General features: G+C 29.1%; 2 protein-coding genes across 2 annotated transcripts; one reads left to right on the forward strand and one right to left on the reverse strand.

The window, feature by feature from the left end:
* Positions 1-15,339: 15,339 nt before the first annotated feature.
* On the forward strand, positions 15,340-22,994 carry LOC107645365 (RNA demethylase ALKBH10B). The gene is made up of 7 exons (XM_016349375.3): positions 15,340-16,104; positions 20,496-20,626; positions 20,721-20,838; positions 20,957-21,055; positions 21,151-21,266; positions 21,382-21,536; positions 22,104-22,994. The coding sequence occupies exons 1-7, from the start codon at positions 15,642-15,644 to the stop codon at positions 22,585-22,587; spliced, it is 1,566 nt and encodes a 521-aa protein (XP_016204861.1). The 5' UTR covers positions 15,340-15,641; the 3' UTR covers positions 22,588-22,994.
* Positions 22,995-23,491: 497 nt separating this feature from the next.
* LOC107645366 (BSD domain-containing protein) lies at positions 23,492-25,286 on the reverse strand. The gene has a single exon (XM_016349376.3). It carries the CDS (start codon positions 25,185-25,187, stop codon positions 23,757-23,759), a length of 1,431 nt encoding a protein of 476 aa, XP_016204862.1. The 5' UTR covers positions 25,188-25,286; the 3' UTR covers positions 23,492-23,756.
* Between the last annotated feature and the right edge of the window lie 1,285 nt (positions 25,287-26,571).

A 26,571-nucleotide genomic window follows, 5' to 3' on the forward strand; every position in this document is an offset into this window, starting at 1 on the left:
ATAAATAAATGTATTGATGCATTCACGGTTGATTTTTTATCTCTAGAACTTGTACTTATTTTCTAGATTATCAACCTTGTTTTTGTACTTCTGTTATGTAGGACATTTCGTTAATTATTTAACTTTAAACTCACAGCGGGACTACATTATATTGAAATTCAATGAAATTTTTTTGGATTCAAATAGGACACTTTAAACCTTAAGGACCAAAACAGAATTACGCACAAACATAGGGAATCAATTTAGTACTTTACCCAAAATTATATTAAATAATTTAATATATTTGACTAAATTATCATTTAATAAAAAATAAATATTTTTTTATTTTTAATATTCTTTCTGTGAGACATAGCACGCCTTAATCATTCTTAAACTTTAGCCAAAACCCCATCAATAAAGAAAAATAGACAAATCGACATCTGCTATATAATGATAAACAGTTGTCTCTCTAACATTTTGGATTAAATCTAATATCTCAATTAACAATAACAAATGACAACTCCAAATGATTACAGGAACTAAAAACCCGTAAAAAAAAAAATTAAACAAAAACCCTCCTCTTCATCTCTTACTTGTGCAGTCCACATCTTAATCTCATCTCTTCTTCACACGTAGCAGCCCTCTCCTCATCAACCATCATCAGTTCTCTTGATCACCATCCTCTGTTCGCCACAACCACCACCGCCTGCGAGCCCCCTTCCCTCCTCCTCTCGTCCTGCTTCTCCTTTTTCTTCCTCCTCTTCTTTTCTTTTTTCTTCGGCCAATCACCATTATCTTTATCACCATTGTCATCGAGGTTTTACTTTTACCACTATCACCGCCGCACCATCATCGCTGAACCATCCTCTCTTTTCTTCCTTATTTTTTCTCATTTTTTTTCTCTTTTTCTTTATCCATCACGCCATCTTCACAACTACCATCTTATTCTCCTTTTGTTTCACCACTAGCAATCACCACCACTGTAGATCCCTCTTCCTCCTCTTCTTTTTCTTCTCGCGCTCACCTAGCCTTCCACAATAGCTCGCCCTTGTCTCTCTCTCAAGCTCATTGAACCAGAGCTCAACAGCCACTGTTTGCACCCTATCTTCCTCTCTTTTGTCCTTTTCTGCTTGCCGCCAGCCACCTGCTCTGTTGCAGTGTCTTCTTTGTCCCTTCTCTTCTTATTTTCCTCCTTCTTCTCTCTCTAGCTCTCCAACTCTGTCTCTCTCATTTACAAAACCTTTAGAGTCGTAGCAGTTCATTTTTTTGGAGTTGCATGAAGAAAATTTTTAATTCCTACAACTATTTAGAGTTGACACTTGATATTTTTAATTGACACATACATTAGATTCAACCTGACACATCACACGAGCAATCGTTTGTTATCCGGTAACAAATATTGATCTATCCATTCTTTTTATGGTAGGGGCCTGACTGAAGTTTAATGATGATTAAACTATGTTATGTCTCACGAAAAAAATTAAAAATTAAAAAAAATATTTATCTTTTAATAATTCTCAACTACTATCAATTTCATACGAAAATAATATTTATTTTATTTGATAAAGTTCAGAAAAATAAAATATAAAATTTTCCTTAAATCCAAATTTCTACTAATTAATATGATGTCTCATCAGGAACATAATTTATCAAGAAAATATAGCAATTAAGTCTTAGTACGCAATTAGCATAATTAAATGAGATAATTGGAGAGGCACGGAGCAAGTGGTTACTGTGATTGTGGCTAATAAGTATGAAACGACATCGCCCAACAAAGACGTAACATGTCGTTTTCTTTGCAAGACAAGTCCATTCCAAATTGTATATTAAGCTATAGTCCTCTATCAAGCTATTATTATTGCTTTTGCATGATTGCGTCTGCTTCCATCATTTTAGCCAAATAATAATAATAATAATAATTTGATTTTAACATATTAATTATTTAAAATATTTTATACAATTATTTACTTATATTATTTTGAATAATTATTTATAACATAATAACTTTAAAAGATAATTAACTTTATTAATATAATAATACATAATTAAATACATATAATATTTTTTTTATATTATCATCACTTAAAATTAAATTCCGAAAACAAATGCAGCATCCTTTGCAGTGCGTATCAATAATTCAAATAGTTCTCAAACTTCAGCTTTGGATAAAGGGCACATATTTTTAAAGGAAGAACACTAGAAAATTATTAAAATTTATTATTTTAATCGTTAATTAATTATTAATATTTAAAAATATGAATTAAAATATATTATTAAATTATTATATTAAAAAAATTAAATTAATAATTAAAAATAATGATTAAAAATAATAAATTTTAATATTTTTTAATATTTTTATTTTTTTTATAAAGTTCGGCTGCTAATTGCTCATTATAGTTGGTCGTCATTTATTAATACTTCAGTATTAATAAAATTCTTTAATAATTTAACAGATGATAATGTTACTTTGACTAAGTTATTTTAGTAATTAAATTCAATCAAATTAATCAAATAATCTATTGGTACAATAAAAACCAGTTAAAAAAAAGGATATACATAACAAGGAAAAAAAAAGCTTATATGCATAAAAAGAAGAAAAAACTTAATTAAATTTAATTGTTACAAAAATAATTTATTAACTCAACATTTTTCTTTAACAAAATATGAAAAGAAAATCAATTTTTAAATAAGTGTCATAATTGAAGAAACATTTTGTCAACCTTCCATTTACATAGTTTATGATATTTTGTTTAATATTTTACATGTTATATAGTTAACAATACCTTTTTCAAATAAATTAAATTAATCTTTTAACACGTCCAACTTAAAATACCTACATCAGTTGACTGTCTCTTAATATACTTTTCATCAGTTCGATAGAATAAGGATTATATAATCTGTTGCAAATTAAAGTCTCATTTAAAAATTTTTTGTTGGGCACTTAATTGAATAAGTAAACTACATTACTACCTGCATGGTTGCATTTTCAAGAGTGATCCTATATATAAATATTTCAAGTGCACCGGGGAATAGCGATACATATTACATCAGTTGTTTTAACCGTTGATTTCAATTAATATATATTATATATATTTTTTATAATTCAGATCAACGGTTAAAACAATTAGAATACCGATACTATCGGTGCACTTAAAATATTTTCTATATATACAACCATGGAAAACTTGCTAAAAAAGAAAAGGAGAGAGAGATGCATGGACGGTATTTTTTAACAAGAATATTATATAAACAATTAGTTTTGATAAATACACGTGTTAATTAACCATTTTTGTTAAAATGTATAACATAGATTACATAATAAGTTTAAAATACATATGTTTATTACTTCTAAAAATATATTTGTAAAAACTATTATTTACAAATATATTTTATAATTAATAAAAGAATTTATTGACTATTTACCGACAACTTAAGCGTCGGTCATTTTTTAATTTATTATTGACAACTGCTATGACATACATTATTAATATTAATTTGTTTTACCGACAATTTTATGTCATTAGTAATATTTGTCAAAAAAATATTAATGCGTTTTTTTCGCATCTTTTTACCGATAATTTAACTGCTAACAAATGTGGAAATTCAGGTGCAGTCAACTTTACGTGAAATTGATACTTGAAAGCCGTTAGATGATTTGACTAATTTGACTAAATTTTTATCTAACGACTCTCAGATATCAATTTCACATGAAGTCAACTTCACCTGAATTTTCACTTTTTTTATATATATTTTTTAATACTTTTTCTCATATATTTTTTAACTAATTACTATATAATCTAGATTTTCATGTAGGAGTTGCTATCAAACTTTAAGAACCAACATATGTAGGAATTCAATTCAACTTTGGCGAGAGTTTTCTTTCACGAGAAAGGTCAATGGATTGATGATGATAGTTGTTGCCTCCGACGATTGATGAACTTGGAAGAACAAGAAACCATTTTGCATATACTATATATTTTCAATGGTTGAAATTAATAAATTAAAGTCTCTAGAAACTAAACAACATTGAGTTCTTTATGATGCTTTTAGAAATTTTTGTAATCCAAGAGAATCAAGCAACGCATGATCTGCAACGGCATGCCTAACGTAATGGTACACGAGAGGCACGTAACGTAATCTAGCATTTTCCAAAAGTAAAACTATATATTGATAAATATTCAACTTTAGGATAAGCTTTTTTCCCTTAAATAATTAATACTATAGGACAAATTAAATATATGTTGTCATCACATTGATAGTCTTGAAAAAGCAACTAAAGCAATGGAGAAACAATTCACAACAATGATAAATTCTTAATTTTTAACTTCAACTATTTTTATATTTAAATTTTACGATAATACTACAAGTATAAGCATTTTTTAATCAAATTCAATTAAGTTGGTATAAGCCCAAAAAAAAAACATTCATGTACATCATTTCTCTTTTTTCAAACTTCTGCAACATAGAAAATTTCTCATACAACACAAATTTATTGATACAGTATAGAAATGCACATAACACATAAATATTTGCACATAACACAAACTTTTATACATAGCACATAAATTTTTGCTGTGAATGTATTTTATTAGTTCAATGAGTCAATATTCTGAGTATGTGATTCTCCAAAAATTTGTGTGCTACACACCAAAATTTCTATGCTATGTATCAAGATTTCTGTGTTGTACATCAAAAATTTATGTATTGTGGTAGTTAGTTGGGTGTCAATATTTTGAACATGTAATTCTTAAAAAATTTATGTGTTATGCATTAAAATTTATATACTATACGTATTTTTTTGGTTGGGTGTCAATGTTCCCGACATGTGATCTTTCAAAAAATTTTGTTACATCAAAATTTATGTATTCTAGATTTCTAAATATATATAGCAGAAGAAGAAGATGAAGACGAATAAGACAATAATGATGATAATAATAAAAGAAGATGAGGGGAACAAAAAAATTTACAAAAAGATAATAGTGGGAGCAAGTAGCGACAACGATGGTGATAACAGTAGCGATGATAACAACAACATAAAGAAAGAAGTTCGTAAAAGAAAACGATAATAACGCTACCAAAAGAGAAATAAGAGGAGGAGAAAGAGAAAAAAAATGAAAAAAAGCAATAATAAAACTCACATATGTAAAAAAAAAAAGGCGCACGATGACTTTGTTAAAAATTAGATTTAAAAAACGCTTAAATTTTAATAACATGATATGTACTATGTTCATACCTTGATCCAACACTAAGGTCCAAATCTAAATAAAAGGCCCAATCCAAAGATTGATCTTCACTGACCTCTTCAGAAGAGGTCGGATTCGACACACACTCCACTCTAAGGAAGTCGGGATCAAAGGTTAGCTGGCAGATAACCCTTATTCAAATAAGTAACTGCCTCTAAAATCTCTCAACCCACTTTCAGGAGTCATATCTCAACTTCCCTAAGATAAAGAGACGATTATCCGTCTAAAAAGGTGGAACTACTTCAACGATGGTTATTGGTTCACCACTATAAATACACTGACACTCTTCAGGTATCTCTAAGTTCCAATACTCTCTAAATCTGCTAAAACCCTTTGCTAACTTAGACATCAGAGTGTCTTTGTAGGTACCACCCCCCATTCTTTCACATACACAAGTCGAACGACAGCTCCCAGACGCAATTCTAGTAAGAGACTATCTCCATTCAACGCGTGGGCCAGTTTCACAAGCCCAACCCATTAACTTCAGGTTACCCACGTAACATAGTATACTATTCCCATTTGAACCTTAATTAATGTATTATTTAATAAGTATAAAACCATTTTAACACAAGGTATAATATATGTAGTTATATCATTCATAGTGTATTCTCCTTGGTATATCTTTCCAAGAAAATGGTATTCCTGTCTTTTCTAATAAGATGTCTGAATGGTATATTTTTCTTTTTATTTATATAAAATATATAATTTTTTAATAAAATTAGAATAATAATTATCGAAAAGTACTTTGATAAAATAGACTAAAGAATAAATTATTTTAATCTTGTAAAGAAGGGTGTACTTTAGGCATCTCATAGAGAAAGAAAGTCATTATTTTTTATTTTTTTGAAAAAAAAAAAAAGAAGATCCTAACAAATTATATCGATAAAAAGTGGAAACAATGATTTGCACTAAAAATTATTTCAACTCTTGCATGCCTACCAAAGTTGTTAAGGGACAAAGCTTTAGTGACAAGTATCTTTGCTTCATCCGAATTAGTTTGATAAGTTTGCCACTTTGTGCATGAATGGTTGTGATGAAATAACAAGGCATCTTTTGTGGCACTTGCAAATGTTGATGCCAAAAAGGGTTCTACATATTTCGATGGTCCCTCTAAGATTTGAACCACACACTACTCTCTTCTATGATGTTCTCTCTTCGATTCTCTATATCTCAAATTAAAGTTCCCAAAGATGTTGGCACACAAGCATATTAAAAGTGATGTGAATGTTGCGTGGATATGAGTGACGACTCGTGTAAAAAAAAAAAAAAAAAAAGAGGAAAAACCTTATCAAATTGGTAAAAATTACTCATTCGTATGAATACAAATTATTTCATGTTTACATTCACAATAAAATGTCATAAACATTATAATTAAATTAGATTCATATATAATAAGAAAATGAATAAAAATATAAAAATAAGGTGGTAGTTAAAATTTGGTATTTATAAAAAAATTAATTATTTTCTTGCAAAATTTTATATTATTCTATTATAAAAAATTTGATTATATTATCGATAAAATATTTACATCTATGTGATTATTAATTTTTAATATTGAATCGAATCTGTATTGTACAAAAGAGTGTTAAGAGACTAACAAATTTTGTGATTTGTAATTATTAATTAATTATCATTATTTTTTTTAATGAGATGAAATTTTATTTAATGATGAGATTTTTTTTTTTTTTGATTAAGTGTTAGACAAATTTTAATAAAAATATTGATTCTTTAGATTTTTTTTTTAATTAATAAAAGGGGTCCGATACTCCGATCCATTATGCAATGCAATGGATTTGATGTTATTACGTATCAGTCGCTTTTAAATAATGACTATATATCATGGATAATAATGCATGCATTTCTCGCATAAATTAATTTTAAATGGCTTTTAGGTGGTATAATTCATCAAAAAGGTTGGCTAAGATAATCTATATGGATATACGTTAATTGGTTTGCTTTTTAGTTTCGGTTCAACTAGGTATCCTTTAAATATGGTACAATTTTCAGCTTTTTTTTACAGTAATTCAAAAAAAATAAAATTAATACATCTAAAAATTGTAAATAGATTTAGTGTCTTTAAGAATTAAATTTATATTTAAAATTCAAATTATATCAAACTAACATTTAAAATTTAAATCTTAAATTTCTGTTTTAAATTTAATATAATAATATTTTATAATTTAAATACACATCTAAAATTCAAATTACTCAAAATTTAAAATTTAACTTTTAAAATTCTAAAAGTTTTTTACTTTTTAGAATGGATTAACTCTGACGGGTGCAAGGAAATTATGATTAAGTTCTATTTATAAGAGAAGATGTAGTTGGTATAGTCATAAAAAATTGTTTTTAATTTTCAATTATAACACATCTAATAGTATAATATTATATACAAAATATTCTTAAAACACATCTAAAATGATAAAAATCTAGTTTTTAGATATAAACATTTTCAAAATTATTAAATTCTAGTTTTTAAATAAAAACATACATAATACAATTAATCTTTTGATTTTTGATTCAATAAAATGCATCTAATATTTATTATTTAAATTATTGGTTGGATTTTTTCGTTACTTTTCAATGATAACACATCTAATAGTATGATATTATATACAAAATATTTTAAAACACATCTAAAATCGTAAAAATCTATGATGTGTTATAATCGAAAAATAACAACACAATTTTAAATTAATTGTTGATTATAATAATTTTGAAAACTAATAAGTATCGAAAAAATTCAACTAATAATTTAAATAATAAATATTATATTCATTTGATCGAATAAAAAATCAAAAGATTAATTGTATTATTAACGTTTAAATTTAAATATTTAAAGTTAGCCTGATTTTGGATGTGTTTTAAAAATATTTTGAATAAAATATCATACTATCATATGTGTTATAATTGATAAATAACAACAGAATTTTTATGATCATATCAACTACATTTTCTTTCTTAAACTCCAGATTTTTTTGTGCTTCTTTGCTCAAATTACTTACCTAGAAAGTACTTTATTTGCAACAACTTTATTAATAAAATTAAATAAGATCAACCTTGTTCCAATTAAATCAGCAGAGTGTTTTTATGTTTAAATTAAAATATAATTAAAAATATTGAACATGATATTTCTTAACAAATTACATAAATACATGTGTAAAAAATAATCATACCTTTCACCAATGCAAAATGAGAGAGTGCTTCAGCTGGAAGGTGGTGATAGTCTTTACCAATGAAGATGAGATAGAGAATTCAGCTGGCAGCGTCCTTTTTGGTTTGGGATTCACTAATGCGTGTGAATGTCCCGTAGAATAAGGAATTTAAAAAACTGTATCTGTTATGTGAAGTTACGAAAGTAAAGCAAAGTCACTGTAACCACCAATGAAGTGGGTAGATTTTAAAATTTAAATTTAAATTAAAATCTAATTATAGATATGCATCTACAAAATAGGAACATGCTACACTAAAAAAATAATTAAATATTATTTAAATTTGATTAAAAGCTAATTAAAGGCTGATTAATATTGTACAACTAGCATTTCCCTTTTAGTTTTTACAATATTAAAAGTCAGAGTAATCACGCGTTATAGAAGAAAATATATACAAATTTTTGTAATTTGGACAAATAGAAAAAATAATGTTACTTGTTATTACAATCTGAAAAAAGTAATTTGTAATTTGGACAAATAGAAAAAATAATGTTACTTGTTATTACAATCTGAAAAAAGTAGAAGAACCTGTAAAAAAAAAATTAAAATCCTTAAAATTAACCTGTATAATCCATTTTGAGAAAATTAACATTCTTGAAAAATATATACAAACTTTTCAGACCATTTTCCTCAAACTAATTCTATTATGCTATTTAGAATTAGAAGTTGATTATATATTTATAAAAATGATGTACTAAGCAGCATGTCACAGTAAATTTTAGAAGGTTAAATTTAATAGTGTTTGTAGAGTTTTCTAGAGTTTTTGAGAATGCTCTAAATGGTTCCGGAACGTTCTAGAATGTCCTAGAAGGTCCCGGAATACTCTAGAAGGTTCTAGAATACTTTGAAAGACCATAGAGTATTCTAGAAGAGTGTGGATGTATATAGGAGTATAAAGAGTAGTATGGAAGAATCTATAAGTATTTAGAAAGTTATTGTACGATGGATATTTGTAAAGAAGGTTCTAGATGATTAATCTAGGCCGTTGATTAGATTTAATCCTAACCATCAATTGAAGAGGTGGATGGCTATAAATAGGAGGTGAGAGTTAGTGTGAATGTGCGTGAATCATTTGTAACTAACATTTGAGCAATAAAAAGTTCTTTCTACCAAAACTTTATTTTTCTTGTGTTCTCTTATATTCTTAGCTTTCTTGCTAAGTATTGAGGATTAGGCTGATTTGGTCTTAGTTCAAGAGATTGAGTAAGTTCGAGTGCCGACACGGTAGCGTTGAAGTGTGTACAAAGACCGTGACAAGCAGCAAACTAATCCCCGTGTAAGAGTCAAATAAAGAAGTTTTTTAAAAAATGATATCATATAACACCCATATTTTAGAAGTGAGGGAAGACAAGTTTTTTAATTTGATATCAATGTCAATAGCATCACGGATCTCTAAAGTATATGCTTAAATATGATGCAGACTTATGTCACGAATGTCTAGTGATGATGTGAACATATATATAGGACACAGAAATGCTCTTGAAATTTGAAAAATCAACATCTAAAATCGATAGACCGCTTTTTCTCTTTATTTTTGTCTGTTTAACTTTTTCTAAAATTAAAAATTATGTTGAACTAAAGCGATTAAAAAAACGGCCCATTATATGATAAAAATATTCAAATCAATATATTTTAAAAAATATATAAGGCATATCAAACCAATATATGTAACATTTTTATCTATAATCCAAATTATTATTTTTTTAATATATATATTTTTATTTTATATATAAGTGATATAAATTAAATTTTCAACTCAACTCAGATCAGACTTAACATTTTAAATATATATTTCTTTGTGCGTGCGTGATGGAAGGTCATAGACATTAACATTCAGGATGATTTTAACATAAATTTCTTGTGCGTGTCTCTTTACTTTTTGGCTAATTTTTGTTTTTACAAAAAATTATATTTGAATAATATTTATGTATATTTTCTGGGTTAATAGTCAAATTAGTCCTTAAAAGATAAAGCATTTTTTAAATTCGTTTTTGAAAGATTTTTTCGATTAAATTGGTCATTTAAAAATTACGAATTAATCATATATGTCTTTCAATTACTCTACTCACAATTTTCGTCAACAATTGATGATGTAAGATGTTAATTGATAACATATGTGACACATAACATGTTCAATTCGTTGACTAAATATGTTTACGAAAATTTATCAATTTAGTTACTAAGTCATATTCGGAATATAATTTTTGTAATTGGGAAAAATGACAAAATTAATAAATTTTCATAAACATATTTAGTTAATATCCAATTAGACATATCATGTATTATATATATATGTTATCAATTAATATTTTATAACATCAATTTTTGAAGAAAATTATGAATGGAGTGACTGGAGGACAAATATGATTAATTCACAATCTTTGAAGAACCAATGTGATTGAAAAAAAATTTTAGGGATGAATTTGAAAAATGTTTCAAGAACTAATTTGACTATTAACCCATATTTTTTGTTATATTCTTTTAGAATATAAAATATATATTTTATTTTCTCTTATTTTATATCAACGTTTTTACAGAAAATAAAAATGCATTCGAGAAATGTATACAAAGTTAATTTATTTAATATTTATCAAATAAAAAAGTTAATACTTATATTATGGATCAACATTTTTTTAAATAAAGATGTCAATAAAATAAAAAGTAACGGCGTCACTTTTGAATTGAGATTTGGATTTTTGCATATATAAAATTACAAATTTAATATTAATTATTTTTTTTTTTACTTTATCTATCTTTTTGTTTAGAAAATATCTTTTCATATAATATTATATAAATTAAAAATGTCAATTTTAATATTATTATAATAACATAACTTTTATTAAAAGTTAATTTAGATACATTAATAATATAAAAAATTTTATATGATATGAAATTAGATTTATGTGTTTAAATAATTTTAAGTAATAAATTTAAAAATAGTTATTACTTTTTTAATATAACAAAAAATAATTTTAATACACTGATAGAATAAAATATTTTATATAATAATACATTTACATATATAAAGTGTATCAAAATTAAATGCATATAATAATATACGAATAAATAATTATTTAAAACTCTTTTATACAGTCAATATATAAGAATGTTTTTTTAATATTATTGAATATATAGTATAATAATAATATATAATTAGATAATGGTAAGAATTTCAGTTACAAAGTTTTAGTTATACATAAATTATAATATTTATCATGTTTCTAGCTGCCATACAAGAATCTTATTAAAGAGCTTCTTTAAATTATAGATAGAAAAGAATCGAATAAAGATGGCAAGTATTAAGAAAATGAATAACACCCAAATTAAATATGGATAAATAGAAGTACAACAATGCTAGGAAACTAAGAGCTACTAGCAAAAAATCAGTCAAATATTTTTGGGTGAATTTAAAATTTATATATAGATGGTGCTTATATTAGATATTAGGATATTTTTTCTACTAAGTATCAGAATATTTTTTTTATACTAAATGAATATTCTTTTATATATTTTATAAATTTTTTTATACATTAAAAATCGAGATTATTAAAAGTTCTGTAATCTCTACTCATATTTCTCCAACGTATTATTCAAAATTTTAATTTGAGATAAGAAACAATTAATATCAAATATTATAAATTAAAAATAAATAAAATTAATTAAATATAATTATAAATTAATTAAATTATTTATTTTTTGTCTGATCACCTCTTAATTTCATATACTTTTCTATAAAAGTAATGGAAGAAAAGTGGTAATGTCTTTGTCATATGTATTTTTCCATTTTCCGCCAACGCATATAGTTATCACTTCGCATATACGTAATATCTATATGAAAATTAAATTTTAAATTTATTCCATTTCCCAAGAGCACGGTTCTATTTTATTTATTTATTTCGATCATCCTTCAAATGTGTAACTTATATATTAATAAAGGATAAAGTTTTTGTCCTAATATATTTGAGTCAAATTTTAGTCTTGTCCTAGTAATAATATTTAAAATGATTTGTTTTTGTTTCTAAAATTTTCAGAGACTCAATGTTGCCTCTTTGTTAAATCCGAAAGAAGAATAATCTAATATACTTAACTAGCAACATATATATTGTAACAATATAATTAGTTAAACAAATATATTAATTTTAAGATCTTTATTTCAACATGTATAAACATTATTATTATTTTTTCTTTTACCTTTAAAACAACAACAGTACGTTAAAATATTCACACATACTAAGAGAGAAGATTATCTGATCTTCTTAATATATAACATTTCTACTACACACTAATTATATTAAGTATTTTATTCATATTTAATATATAGTAAAACAAAATTGAGACTTAATCTAAATATATATAAATGTTAGATATTAAAATGATATTTTAATTATTGTTACAGATAATTGACTATTCACAACTATATATATTTGCGTGCCAACTGATGTTAATAGGTATAAATAAATAAATAAATTTCTTATAAGATTTACATGATTATTATTATTATTATTGAACTATTTCTTTGCACGATTATATTCATTTTTCTATATATGGAAATGTCAATTACAGAATAATTTAGTGCGTGGTGGCAAATGGCAATGCAATGAGCATTTTGTATCTTTTGTGCAACTTGAACTGATACCTCATCTGATCTTGGGAATAGTTAATAGCCTATTGTTTTAATAAATAAATATTAATTTAGTATCTTTTAAATTGTAGCTGTCTTTCATTATTTTAATGCTTGAATTATTATTATTATTATTATTATTATTATTATTATTATTATTATTATTATTATTATTATTATTATTATTATTATTATGTTGCAAAATATGAATCAAAGTAGTGAATGCTTTTATTTATGTTATTTTGATATCATGATGACAGTTTATGTGACTTCTAAGCCAGCAACGAACATGAATAATAATTAAAATAATCAAATTATTTATTAAAATTCCTTTAGAAAGAACTAAAATAGACCCTGTCAACCAAATTTGAACATACTTTTTTATTCATATATCCTACAACTGAAATTATGTGAAATGCTAATATGTTATAATTAAGGCGACAAATAAATAAATAAATAAATGTTATGACATAGCAACAAAAATAAAAAATTAACTTTTGACATGATTTATTTACATTTTATATTTTTAAAATTTCATTAATTAAAACGACTTATAAATACAATTTAGAGAGTTAATAAGACACCATTTTATGTGTTTGTGTATAGAAAAAATTCAAAGTATACTAAAAATATCAGTGTTCTAATTATTTTAACTGTTGATATGAATTATAAAATATATATATATAATATATATTAATTAAAATTAATAACTAAAACAATTGAAACACCGTTATTTTCTGATACACTTAAAATTTTTTCCTATGTATATATTATTGTAGTTTGTTTGGTTCCAGAAAACACGAACAACTAACCACCACTATTACGTATTAACAAGAGCAATACCAAAGCTCAAGGTCTCCACTCTCCACCAAAAACAAAAGTGGTTGTAAGTTGAATCAAAGCAGCATTACTTAGCATTCCAATTTCTAAATTGCCTTACTTTGAACTTCAACAGCTACTACCATATCTCATTTTTTTAGATAAATTAGTCACATACTATCATATTTCATATTAACACTTAAGAGACTACTTTAATAAAGATACTAAAAATATCTTTTTTTTTTAAGATGTTCACACATGTTATATTATTATTGGATATTTTTATTAAACCGATTAATAATTTATTTTTTATTATAAACCAGAATAAAATTGGTTTATTATAGTAACAATAATAAATCTAATTGTCTGCATTATAACTATTAGACCCGATTTGATCCGATCGAATTATACCATATAAATCGAATATCTTTAAATTTTTTGGTAAAAAGACAATTATATTCCTGGTTTTTTGTTTTTCGGACATTTAAATCCCTAAAAATTTAAAAATACAATTAAATCCCTAAAAAAAATTAGATTTATTGTTATTGTTATAAAAAAAATCGATTTTATTCTAATTTGTTAAGAAATTCAAAAATAACCGATTCATTAATACGTCTAACAATAATACAATACATAAATATCTTTACAAAAAGACGTTTTGCGCATCTTTATGGAAGCATCCGCTAACACTTAATATACAACTTTTAAATTTTAACAATTATAATATCCAACTAATTAAATATACATTATTCAAATAACAGTATTTGACATAAATATTTGGTCTCGAGTCTTTACCAGGGTGGAGGGGTGTGGGACCCTTGGTCAGCTTCGCTCGGCAGCCAGTGATGTGAGAACCAAGAATAGAGGGCCTGAAGTGGGCCCCAAAGTCACCACCCTCACAATGCTCCTTTCTGTTCAGTCGTGGTGCAATTGCATAGACCCCGACCCATTGGGAAAGGGACCCACTTCTCTTCTCGCCCTTTAGCTCTCTTCTCTATGTTTTTTATTTTTTAATATTGGGAGACTCAAATCCGTTTACCTCTAATAAATATGAAAAAAATATGTCATTTAAATTATTAATTGAATAAAAAAAATCCTACTAAAGAGATAATGGACTATTTATACAATATGTACAATAGGCTAAGAGTTACAAAATGAACATCTCTTATACTATTTAATTTTTAGATTCACCAAAAATCGAATTTTTGATCTTTCGGATCTAGAGTTCTAATACCAAGTCATGATACCACTCATTCCAAAAACTTCAGCTATTGAAAAAAATAACACTAATGATTATATATCTAATACTCCCTAAATCTTTATTGTGTATATTGTACAAATATTCTATTAGCTCCTCATTCTTTCCGGAAAAAAAAAAAAAAAAGACTTTGTTATTGGTATTTGGTAATTTTCTGACTTAAACCTCTTTCATGTTATTTTGCCAGTTTGCCACGAATACCGAACTGTACGGAGTTGGCACTCACACAAAACAACACAACACAACACACTCCCCTTTTTATTGTATTAAAATCCCACACTCTCTCCTACCCTTCCCCTATTCATAAACCCTCTCCTCTAACTTCTGCATGTGAAGCATTTAAAAAATCAAAAAAAAAAAAAAAAAAGAAAAAACCTTAAAACACAAGAACCTCTTTCAGACTTTCACTGTGTCTCTGTTTTTGTCTCTGTTTGCGTTTCTGAAACTCATAAATATTGGGACAAGCTTCCTTTCCTTTCCTTTCCTTAATTGCTTCGACTCTGATTCTCATGGCGGCTGTAACTGCTGCTATTCCTCGTACCGATCCGCCAATGGTCGTGTCGGATTCCTTCGCCAAGGACGCCATACTCGCCTGGTTCCGCGGCGAATTTGCTGCTGCAAATGCCATCATCGACGCCCTCTGCTCTCACCTCGCCGCCGCAGCCTCATCCTCCGACGAGTACGACGCCGTGTTCGCTGCCATACACCGCCGCAGGCTCAACTGGATTCCCGTCATCCAGATGCAGAAGTACCACTCCATTGCTGACGTGACTCTCGAGCTCCGCAAGGTCACCGAAAAGAAGACGGCGACGGCGGAGGAGGCGGAGGCGGAGAGTAATGGCGGCGGAGACGATGAGAAGGGGAAAGTGGAGGAGGAAGTGACGGAGAGTGTTGGAAATGGCGAAGGCGAAGGCGAAGCTCAACAGAGTCATGAGGAGTATGAATCTCCAGAGAGCGAGATTACTGATTCAGGTACTTTAATTAATTACAATTAACAATCTAATTAATTACATATCTTAATTCTTTCTTTTCTTATCCACGATTCATCCTTCTAAAAGCTTTAATTAAGCTTCACTTTTCATTTCTCCGCAAATTCATTCGCTGTTTTCATAAAGCAGGGATTTTTTAAATTTCCTCTCTCTAAAAAAAAGCACCGGTGATTTATTATTATTATTATTTAAACAATTTTTGTTGGTTTGTGTGATATTATTGTAGGGACGAAATCATGAAATTTCTGTGTATGTATATCTTTTCAAAGAAGCAAAATTTGTTTTATTTTATGACATCTTATTAAAAATTAGTAGTATATTGAATTAAATATATTAATACTCGAAACATATAAAAGTCGTTTTTATTTCATTCATCATTAGAGTTTAACAAAATTTGAACACGAGAGTAAATAGTATTATTTGACATGGAAATCAGATTTGTATAGAAATTGTTTATAGCAATAGAATCAAATTTAATTTTCGTTGTGCAATGGTAGACCGCAGACATCGTTCAACCTTTTTGATCCTCCATTTTCCAACACTATTCTTTTCCAATATGTAACTTTACGGGGTACTCTATTGTATAGATTAGAGTGGTATTAGAGTGGTATAGAGAGAATATAATTCTTTTTATAATTATTTTTTATTATTTTATTATTATTTAAAATATGAGTTCTATCTTTATTAATCTCTTTTTCATTCTATTAAAAGAAAAATCTGTGTAAATTTATATTTTTACCATATAATTCATCTAATTTTATGCTGAGCTACCCTGACTAGGTGGAACTTTTAGAAAATAACTAGAATTTATTGTTTTTATTTAATCATTAATTATTAATCATTAAAATTATGAGTTAAAAATATATAATTAAATTATTAAATTAAAAAATATTAATAATTAGAAGTGATGGTAAAAAATAAAGAACAATAAATTCTGTTATAATTGAACTTTCGATGTATGCTCTCTTCCTTTTTAAGATAACAGTCTCAATTTTTATTAAAAAATCAATATATTTAGATGATTTTTCTATTTAAATGTATTAATATCTTAATATATTTAAAAAGTATATAAATATTTATTTTTTAAAAAAGTGATTAATTTGACAAAAAATGATTTGTTAGTAAATTAATTTCTTTTATCTGATAATAAGATAGTAAAACAGTGAATGAGTAAATATTACTAATTTAAAAGAAATTAAAAGTTGTTACTTGATTATTGGATAAAGAAATTAGTTTTTAATCTTTTTCAACTGAAAAATATTGATTTATTTTTACGAGTAGTTATCAAATATTTTTTTAACTCGTTTTTAGCTGAATCGAATTTTTTTTATTGAATTAACTATATTTAAATCTAAATTTTTTAGTGGAAATAATTTTAAATATTTTCATGTAATGTTCCACCAGAAAGTATATTAAAATATTTTTCGTGTATCCCTTATACTTACCAAACGCATTTTGTACCGTTTGATTTTTGGTGTGTATATAATTTTTTCTATTGTAGAACAAATAAGTCTATTACTTTGTGATTTTCTTTTTTTTTTTTACCAAGATATATGAATTTGTGACTTTATATTTGGTGTGGAATTGCGATGATTTTAAAGTAATTTTAAGCTGAGAATGCAGTTCAAAGATTCTGTCCATAATACCGCTACATGTGTATTAAAACATTTCTTAATGTAAACAAAGTTGCATGTGAAAATAACGATGTTATTTACGCACCTAAAAAATTAGGATATATTTGATTTGTATTTGTATCTTTTATTTTTTATTTTTAGAATTTTATAAAGATGAAAAGCCAATATGAAAGTAAAATAGAAAATGAAATTCTATCATTTTTATTATTTTTTATAATATTCTAATAACAAAAAGTAGTAAAATAAAAGAGTCTTATTAACAAATACATTAAGATAATAATTTTTAAGGAAATCATAATTAAAAAATTTGAATAGAAAAATATAAACCTTTTAAATTTTGAAAAAAATAACATTTTTATTTCGATTTTATTAACCAATGCTCTTAGTCTCTTTGAACACCTTTTAACTAATTTCAAAACAAAAATAAAAAATATTTTCTCAAACCATTGTGCTTTTTATTTTTTATTATTTAATCGAAGAGGTGTAAGTCGATATCAATTATAATGTGCAAAATGTTATTTTATATTTAAAAGTCAATTGAAAGTAATATAAGCAATGCTTGGAATCTAAAAAGATTTTTAAAGAGATTGATTAGAAGAATAAATTATTTTAATTTTTAACAATAACCATATTATAATTTAAGAGAGAAAGATGGTTAGTTGGGGTTAATTCTCTAAAATAAAAAATTAATAGAAACAGGAAATAAAACAATTATTAATTAGATAATTTATACCATATACAGTTAGATTTTGAGTAAATGCTCTTTTCGGTCCCTGATCATTTATCCGATAAACTTCCCACCCCTTAAAAAATCTAAACATCCAAGTCGGTCCTTATCTATTTTGATATATGTTAGTTTGAGTAAATGTCATTTTCAGTCCCTAATCAGAAATTAGAACGTACATATATCAAAGTAGATAGAAACCGATTTAGGTGTTTAGATTTCTTAAGGGGTGAAAAGTCCATCGAACAAATGGTTAGGAACCGAAAAGGACATTTACTCTTAGATTTTTTTACTTTGTCAACCTTAATTTAGAAGAGCTTAATCCTCGTTATTTAGGTGTAGTGATGATTGACGAGGATAACAACGTTAATGAAGGAGAGATCTAGAGATATGAACAATGATTTTATTACAGGCGGCGGAAACATCATAGCAGACGGCATAATATGGTTGTTGACGTCACGTGACTGGTTCCATCTAAATGGTATCTTACCACGTGCGTGCGGCCTTCCCTCTCAATGGGGCTGGGTTGGATTGGTTGGATTTTAGAATATCTGGTAATGGTACCAATATTCTCTACTCTTAATTTAATCAACCCCCAATAATCCTGCCAGAGGAAAAAAAAAAAACATTGATTTTTCTTGTAGATTAATCATTTAATGCAACCTTGTTAACAAGTAAAAATTTGGAAGAATGTTGCATCATATTAGTACTTAATTTTGTGTGCATAAAAGTGAGATGTTTCTTATTACTTTGTAGTTTAATATGATCTTAGTAGTTTATAATTTATATTCGTCACCTCGTATAACTTTGTATCTAATCAACTTAGAATTTGTTGATTTTATTTTTTCAAACGATTTAATTCCTCATCAAAATCAAGGTGTCAAGTCATGCATCAATGAGCCGTGTTGAATGCGTTTTTCTTCTTCCTTCTACGAATAAGAATATGTTTTTAAAGATACTTTTTAAAAAAATCAAAATCAAAAGTAATTTTTTTATTAGAAGCTTAAAAGATTCAAGTTTTCAATACATTAAATATTTGATATGTTAAAAAGTTTTTTCTTAAAAAAATTATTCTAGTAACTTTGATGAATGTTCTTACAATCCTCTTAATATAATCTCTTATACTAGAATCTGTAAAAAGAATGTATACAAAGAATAATACAAAGATCATTTCTTAAAAAAAAAATAGTGATATTATGAAAACATTATATCAATATAACTACTAATTATAACTCTTCACGTGACGTTATATCAAGTTTTTAAACATCCTTTTTTATATCTACAAATATGTAAATATTATAAAAACAAATAAATAATATAGTGTTATGTGTAGAGTTCAGGGTAATAGACTAATAGTAACATGAGTCCTATCAATGGAAAGCAAGGGAACAAATGAATAACAACGGTTGAGAAAAGAAATTGGAAAGAAACACATGTTTAGGCAGCCAGATGTATTTATTTCATAGAGGGGACATGTGCTGCTGCCTTCCATAATTTTTTTTTTGTTTTTGATTTTTGAAGGAGCCATCATTCTTTTGTTTGTATTATACCATTATTGCCATGCCTAGACTCCACATCTCTTCTTCAATTCCCTTTATTAATTGCACTACCACCGTGGGGACATTGCTCATGACATGTGTTGCTGCGATCTCTTTCTAATTTATTTTCTTAATATTTTTTAAATGGTAAACAAATTGCATTTAATATTTTTCATTTAAAAGGATATGAGTGTTATATAGTGACAGTTTAGGTTAGTTTTGTCAAACATCTAGTTAAGCTCTCTGAGGTTGTCTAGTTTAACGGCCTAGTAGGATTTGACACCTGCAAGATAATCAGAGGTTCTACCAACTGGAATTCACAATATCTCTAATAACTAAATTTTGATAAGTGAATTTCTTTAGTACATATGGGTGGTGTGAACTCTTGAATCTATTTAACAATTGATAATTAAAAAGCATGTACTAAATTTTTGCTGGGTATTAAATTTTCGAAGATTTTCTTTGGTCTGATGAGCAGGATCTCAAGAAATGCACCCCAGTTTGACAAACATTAGCATATGTTCCAATCACGAAGAATGTGAAGGACGCTCATCACTGATAAAGTTGACAAAAGGTTTCCAAGCAAAGGAGTCAGTGAAGGGCCATATGGCAAGTTCATCAATTTTTTTCACAAACTAAATGCATTCTTTTATAAGTAAAACAGGTGGAAATTGCTAACAGAAAAAAATGTTCCAATTATCAGGTCAATGTTGTGAAAGGATTGAAGTTATATGAAGCCATTTTCAATGACTCAGAAATCTGTAAGCTGACTGATTTTGTAAACGAGATCCATGTGGCTGGCCAGAAAGGGGAACTCTCCGGTAAACCGACTAGAAACCGGTCAAACTGGCCGGAAACCAGCTGATTAATTTGATGCAAGCTGTCCTGTAGTCATTGTTTTCAGAATACTAATTGCAACATCACCATGAATAAATGTAGGTGAAACTTTCATACTATTCAACAAGCAGATGAAGGGGAACAAGAGAGAGCTGATTCAGCTAGGTGTTCCAATATTCGGGCAGATAAATGATGCAAAGAGTAAGAAATGATAAGTAGAAAAAACTTGATAGCTTTGGTAGAGTGGTGTGATGTGTAATTCTACTCACCCTTTTTGTTTTCATGTGTTTTTACAGGCAACATAGAACCGATTCCAGCACTTCTTCATGGTGTCATTGATCACCTTATACAATGGAAGTTAATTCCAGAGTATAAAAGGCCAAATGGTTGTATCATTAACTTCTTTGAGGAGGTATTGTTTTCCCTTTACTTCATTTATCCGGTGTCAGTACATTTTAGGAAGGTTGTACAACTGTATAAGCATCTGTTGCAACTATGAAATAACATAGCTATGTCTATAATTTTAGGGGGAATTTTCTCAGCCATTCCTGAAACCACCCCATCTGGACCAGCCTATATCAACCCTTCTTCTCTCTGATTCAACTATGGCTTTTGGACGTATCCTAATGAGTGAAAATGATGGGAACTACAAGGGGCCACTCATGCTCTCATTGAAGAAGGGGTACATATCAAACAACTTTACTCTTTGCAGTCCTAATCTTCCATTTATTATTTAAGATTCTATTCACAGTGCTGGATATGAAGGAAGAAATAGCTTCATCATGTAAGTGAATAATGTGAAATGCTATTATACAAGCTTTCCACAGGATGCAACTATACATGTTACAGTAATAATAACGCCCATATTATTCGGATCTTGCTTCTCTCCATTTCCTTTATCCTTTGGATAACAGAGAATCTTGCAAGCACTTCCAATTCACAAAATTATATTGTTTTTCTGCCTAGGAAAACTTAATAGCTATTTTGCATTTTCATCATTTACATAAAGGGTGCATTACAGGACCCCATTGTGATCCTTGATAGCTTATTTTTTCATAATATCTCTTCTCATTCATATTCAGTGGCTGCATCAAGAAACACCGATACGGTTGCCCTTAATGACAAAAGTGACGATAATATTCATCTTATTATGCAAACAAATTTGAGGCATCATGTAATGTGTATATCTTCTTCTAAAAGCAGATAGGTGCACTGTGCATATTAGATAATGAAAATCTTACTTTGGCAGGTCTCTTTTAGTGATGAGAGGAAATAGTGCAGACATGGCAAGGCACGTAATGTGTCCATCACCGAACAGAAGGATTAGCATCACCTTCTTTAGAGTGAGGCCAGACTCCAATCAATACCAGTCACTAACTCCTACCGTGACAAACGCAATGACTCTTTGGCAACCCGGCATTGCTAGCCCATATGCTGTGCCAAATGGAGCTGTAAGCAGCTATGAGACTATGGACATGATGCCCAAATGGGGAATACTTCATGCTCCAATGGTCATGCTAACAAACCCTGTACACCCTATGGCAATGAACCCTGGCAAACTTCCTGGTGGCGCTGGGACTGGGGTTTTCTTGCCTTGGAAGGTAGCATCCAGGAAACCTGCAAGGCATCTCCCACCTCGAGCCCAAAAGGGACGCCTTATGGCATTATCATCGCCAACCAATTCACATATGGGAGAGTCAACTTCTGAACCCAGCATTACAGTTGGAGGTTAAGGTAAGATTTTAGTTTAGAAGCAGCACTGGTTTCAAAGGAATGTGAATCAAGAAAGTTACCTTGGAACAGTGGAGGATGTCCATTTGTTGTACAAAGGAGCCCGATTGCTGCTAGAAGAGTGTCTTTTATCCATTTTTCACCCCTCCCCCGTCTTTTTCTTTTTGAACTTATTAGACGGATAGCTTATAAGGTATAAACTATAGAGTTCACAATAGGTTAGTATGTGTTCCAATCAGTTTAAGGATTTAGGAATCTAGCTTTCAAATGTGAAGAGTGTGAATTAAGAGATAGGTTATATTTTTCATTTTAAACATCAACATTATTCAAAGTTATGTTTATCTACTTAATACTGTGTTGGTACATTTACATATCAAGACAAGTCAAATATTTTTATTCGTTTCCAAAATTTCTGGACTGCCACATCTGATTTTCATACTATTTCTGGACTGCCACATCTGATCTTCATACTGTTTTAACCGAAATAGAAAGTACTGCTTTAAATGCTTCAAGTGAAGATTTTTGTTTTTTAATTACTTTCTGATCTGTCATCCGTCGTCTTCATACCTTCATTTTTTCACTCGGCAGGCACTACTTGATACGTTTATTAGTTTAGAGAGAACTAATATATTTATATAGGTTAAATGTGCTTACTTATTATACTTCAAACTTTCAACACACTGAAATCAAATGAACAAGTTGCTGGTTAATTGTTTCCATTGATAAAGCTCTTTAATATAACAAATTAGACTAACTGGAAGAGCTATTTAAAGAAGAGTATTCCAAATGATGCAACTATAAGTCTATAACCAATTCTGAATTTAAAAAGGATAATTTGCTGGCACTAATAATTACAACAGATCGATTAACTTATAAAAGAAATAGTAAGGGGATTGTCATGAAGAGTTATCGAAAATTCTGTTTGAAGTCATCATAATCTCATAAATATTCGAAACAAATGACATTTAAAAAGACAAGATAATCTATATAGAAACAATTGCTTTTCATACAAGAAGGACAAAAGAAATGACACCACTATTTCTAAATCAATTTATACATAAGTAGAAACAAAGAAAATGCTAATTTAATTTCACTTATCAAAGAATAATCATAATCACACTTACATAATTATGCCTCTCACCAGAACTCAGATCAGTGAGCATCAAGTGTCTCAAGACTTAACAGCATCATCATCATCATCTTCAATGTCCCAACTCAAGTCTTCTTCTTCCTCTGCAACACTCAGCCGCTTCCGCACATCAATTTTGCTTGGGCTTCCACTCCGAGGTGGACTTGTCTTCTTTTCATCAATACTACTGAGATCCTCAATCTCATCCCAACCGAGATCCTCCTCTTCCTCGTGTGCCGGGCTCTTACTTGCCTCAACCACCGAAGGTTTTCCATCATCAACTTTTGTTTCCACTATCACTTTCTCATCAGAACCAGCTGCATAATCACTATTCTTCCCAGATTCAACCACTTCCTTCACGACTTCCTTGCATGAGTTGCTTCCATCATCCGCCTTTTGAGCAATCACTGAACTCTCAACTTTAGTTTCCCCAACAGAATCATTGCCATGTTCCTTACTTTCACTTTGCAATGAACTATTCCCCCCCACTTCCACACTCAATCTCTTTGTTTCGACCACACCCTTTTCACCAAATTTACCACCTTGCAACTCAGAATTCCCCTCAATTGCCAAAGTTTCAGCACTAACCTCCTTATCAATCACACCCTTTGATTTACCATGACCCACATTCTCTTCTCCCTCCTCCTCCTCCTCCTCATCATCATCATCTTCAACATCTGTTACATCCCAACTCAAATCCTCCTCTTCCCTTGACATTGTCGTCACAAGTCTAGCCCTCACATCCTCAGCTTTCTTCAGCTTATACACCTTATAGAAATACCTTAACCAGAAACTCTCGTTATCCACGCTATTCGGAACAAGCCTCTTGTAAATACTCTCCATAGCCTCATTCTCACTAAGCAAACCCTCCAATTCCTTATCCTTCCCTTCCAACGAAAACCCTAATTTCCATTTTCCATACTCTTCCAAATCCTCAGGCTCATCAGTGTAAGTGCTAGCATCACCCTGAATAGCACGAATCTGAGCTTCAAACCTACTATACCCTTTCAAATTCGAGCTACTACCATCTTTGCTAGGGCTTTTAGTGCTTCTGTTGCTATTGTTATCGGAATCGAGATCGGCGGCTAGGATTGCTTCCTTACCTTGGGAGATGATCTGGGCCGTTCCTTTGACAACAGTAGATCCCAACTGATCGATGGCCTGGCCCACCGTCTCGAGGGAGCCATGGGCGACCTCGATCTCCTTCTTGAGTCCCGTGCCGAATTCTTGGAGGTCCCGGCGATACGTCTCGATTATCGATTCGGATTTGGAGGTTAGGGTTTTGATCAGGCCACCGAACCGAATCCACCCGCTGCCATCGACGCCGTCACTGTGGTCGGTGGTGGCCGTGGCGGCGTCGGATGAGGAGGGATCAGGATCGGTTGCGTTTTGCGGGTGAGACGCATTGTCGGATTCAGATTCGGATCCAGGGGGATCTGGATCGTCGGAGAGAATGGATTTAAAGAAATTCATTGAAGAGAGATTAGAGTAAACGAGAAATGTGAAGTTTCTGTTGATCCTGTTGCGATACGATGGGTGCGTATCTAACTCTAGTCTCTATATATACCTCTTGCGTTTGAAGGGGATGCTACTAAAATGCACGTGCTATAGTTTCTGAGTTAATGATGAAGCCCAATAAGGCTCAGGCCCAATATAAATGGATTAGCACATACACTTTTGTTTTTTAAAGTTTTCCACCAGATCTTAACTCTTAAGTTAAAAGGTCAATGATTGTCCTGACCAAAAAAAAAAAAAAAGAAGAAAAAGGTCAATGATTGTTGGCTTGTTGCGGATCTAAATAACTAAATTTTTAAATAGAATTTATCGTTAATGCAGTGGATTTCCTCATGTTTATTTAAACAGAAGTAAATTCACTATTTCAATAATTCAAATTGGTTATTGGCACAAAGACTTTGATATAAACTCACAAAATTGATAGAATTTGATTTACGTCAAAGGTATATATATAAAAAAAGAGGCATGCTACAGATACAAGTCTTTTTGACTTATAAGTCTTACAAGTTGCTATACATACGGGTCTTTTAATGCGTTATTCAACCGTTTCCTATTTTCAAATCACTACACTCACCATGTATTATTATGAACGACTTTTCTTCTTCTTCTTTCTCTTCCTCTTCCTCTTCCTCTTCTTCTTCCTCTTCCTCTTCTTCTTCTTCGTTTTTTTTCGATTATCATGGTTTCTGAAATCAAGCTTTGAAATCGTTTTGAAGATAATGAAACTTCAGAAATACACCCAAACGATTACAAAAATACACCCAAACGATTATAGAAATACACCAAAAAGATTACAGAAATACACCCAAACGGTTATAGGAATTCACCCAAACGATTATAAAAATATACCCAAAAGATTACAGAAATACACCCAAAGGATTACAAAACTACACCCAAATGATTTAAGAAATACACCCAAAATTTGTTGAAGTACACCTTATGCATAATTCAGAACTCTTTCTCTTTCACCTCTTCATCTTCTGCTGCTTCTTCTTCTTCAAAAACGATTTCAGAGTTTGATGTCAAAAAACAATGGAAATCGAGAATAACGAAGAAAGAAAACAGAGAGAAAAGCACGTAAATGAAGAAGAAGAGGAAAACGAGGAAGAAGAACGTGCAGGAAGAAGAAGAAGAAGGAGAAAGAGAAGGCAAAAAACGAAAGAAAAGGAGAAGAAAAAGAGTAAGAGGAAGAAGAACGTGCAGCAAGAAGAAGAAGGAGGAGGAGAAAGAGAAGGTAAGAAACGAAAGAAAAGAAGAAGAAGAAGACGAAGAGGAAGAAGAACGGTTCGAAGCGCGTTTTGAGCGTTAGTTTTAATTGGACTTGTAAGGCTTACAAGCCTTA

This window comes from Arachis ipaensis, chromosome B6, assembly GCF_059453495.1.
Source record: "Arachis ipaensis isolate K30076 ecotype BB chromosome B6, ASM5945349v1, whole genome shotgun sequence".
Lineage (NCBI taxonomy): Eukaryota > Viridiplantae > Streptophyta > Magnoliopsida > Fabales > Fabaceae > Arachis > Arachis ipaensis.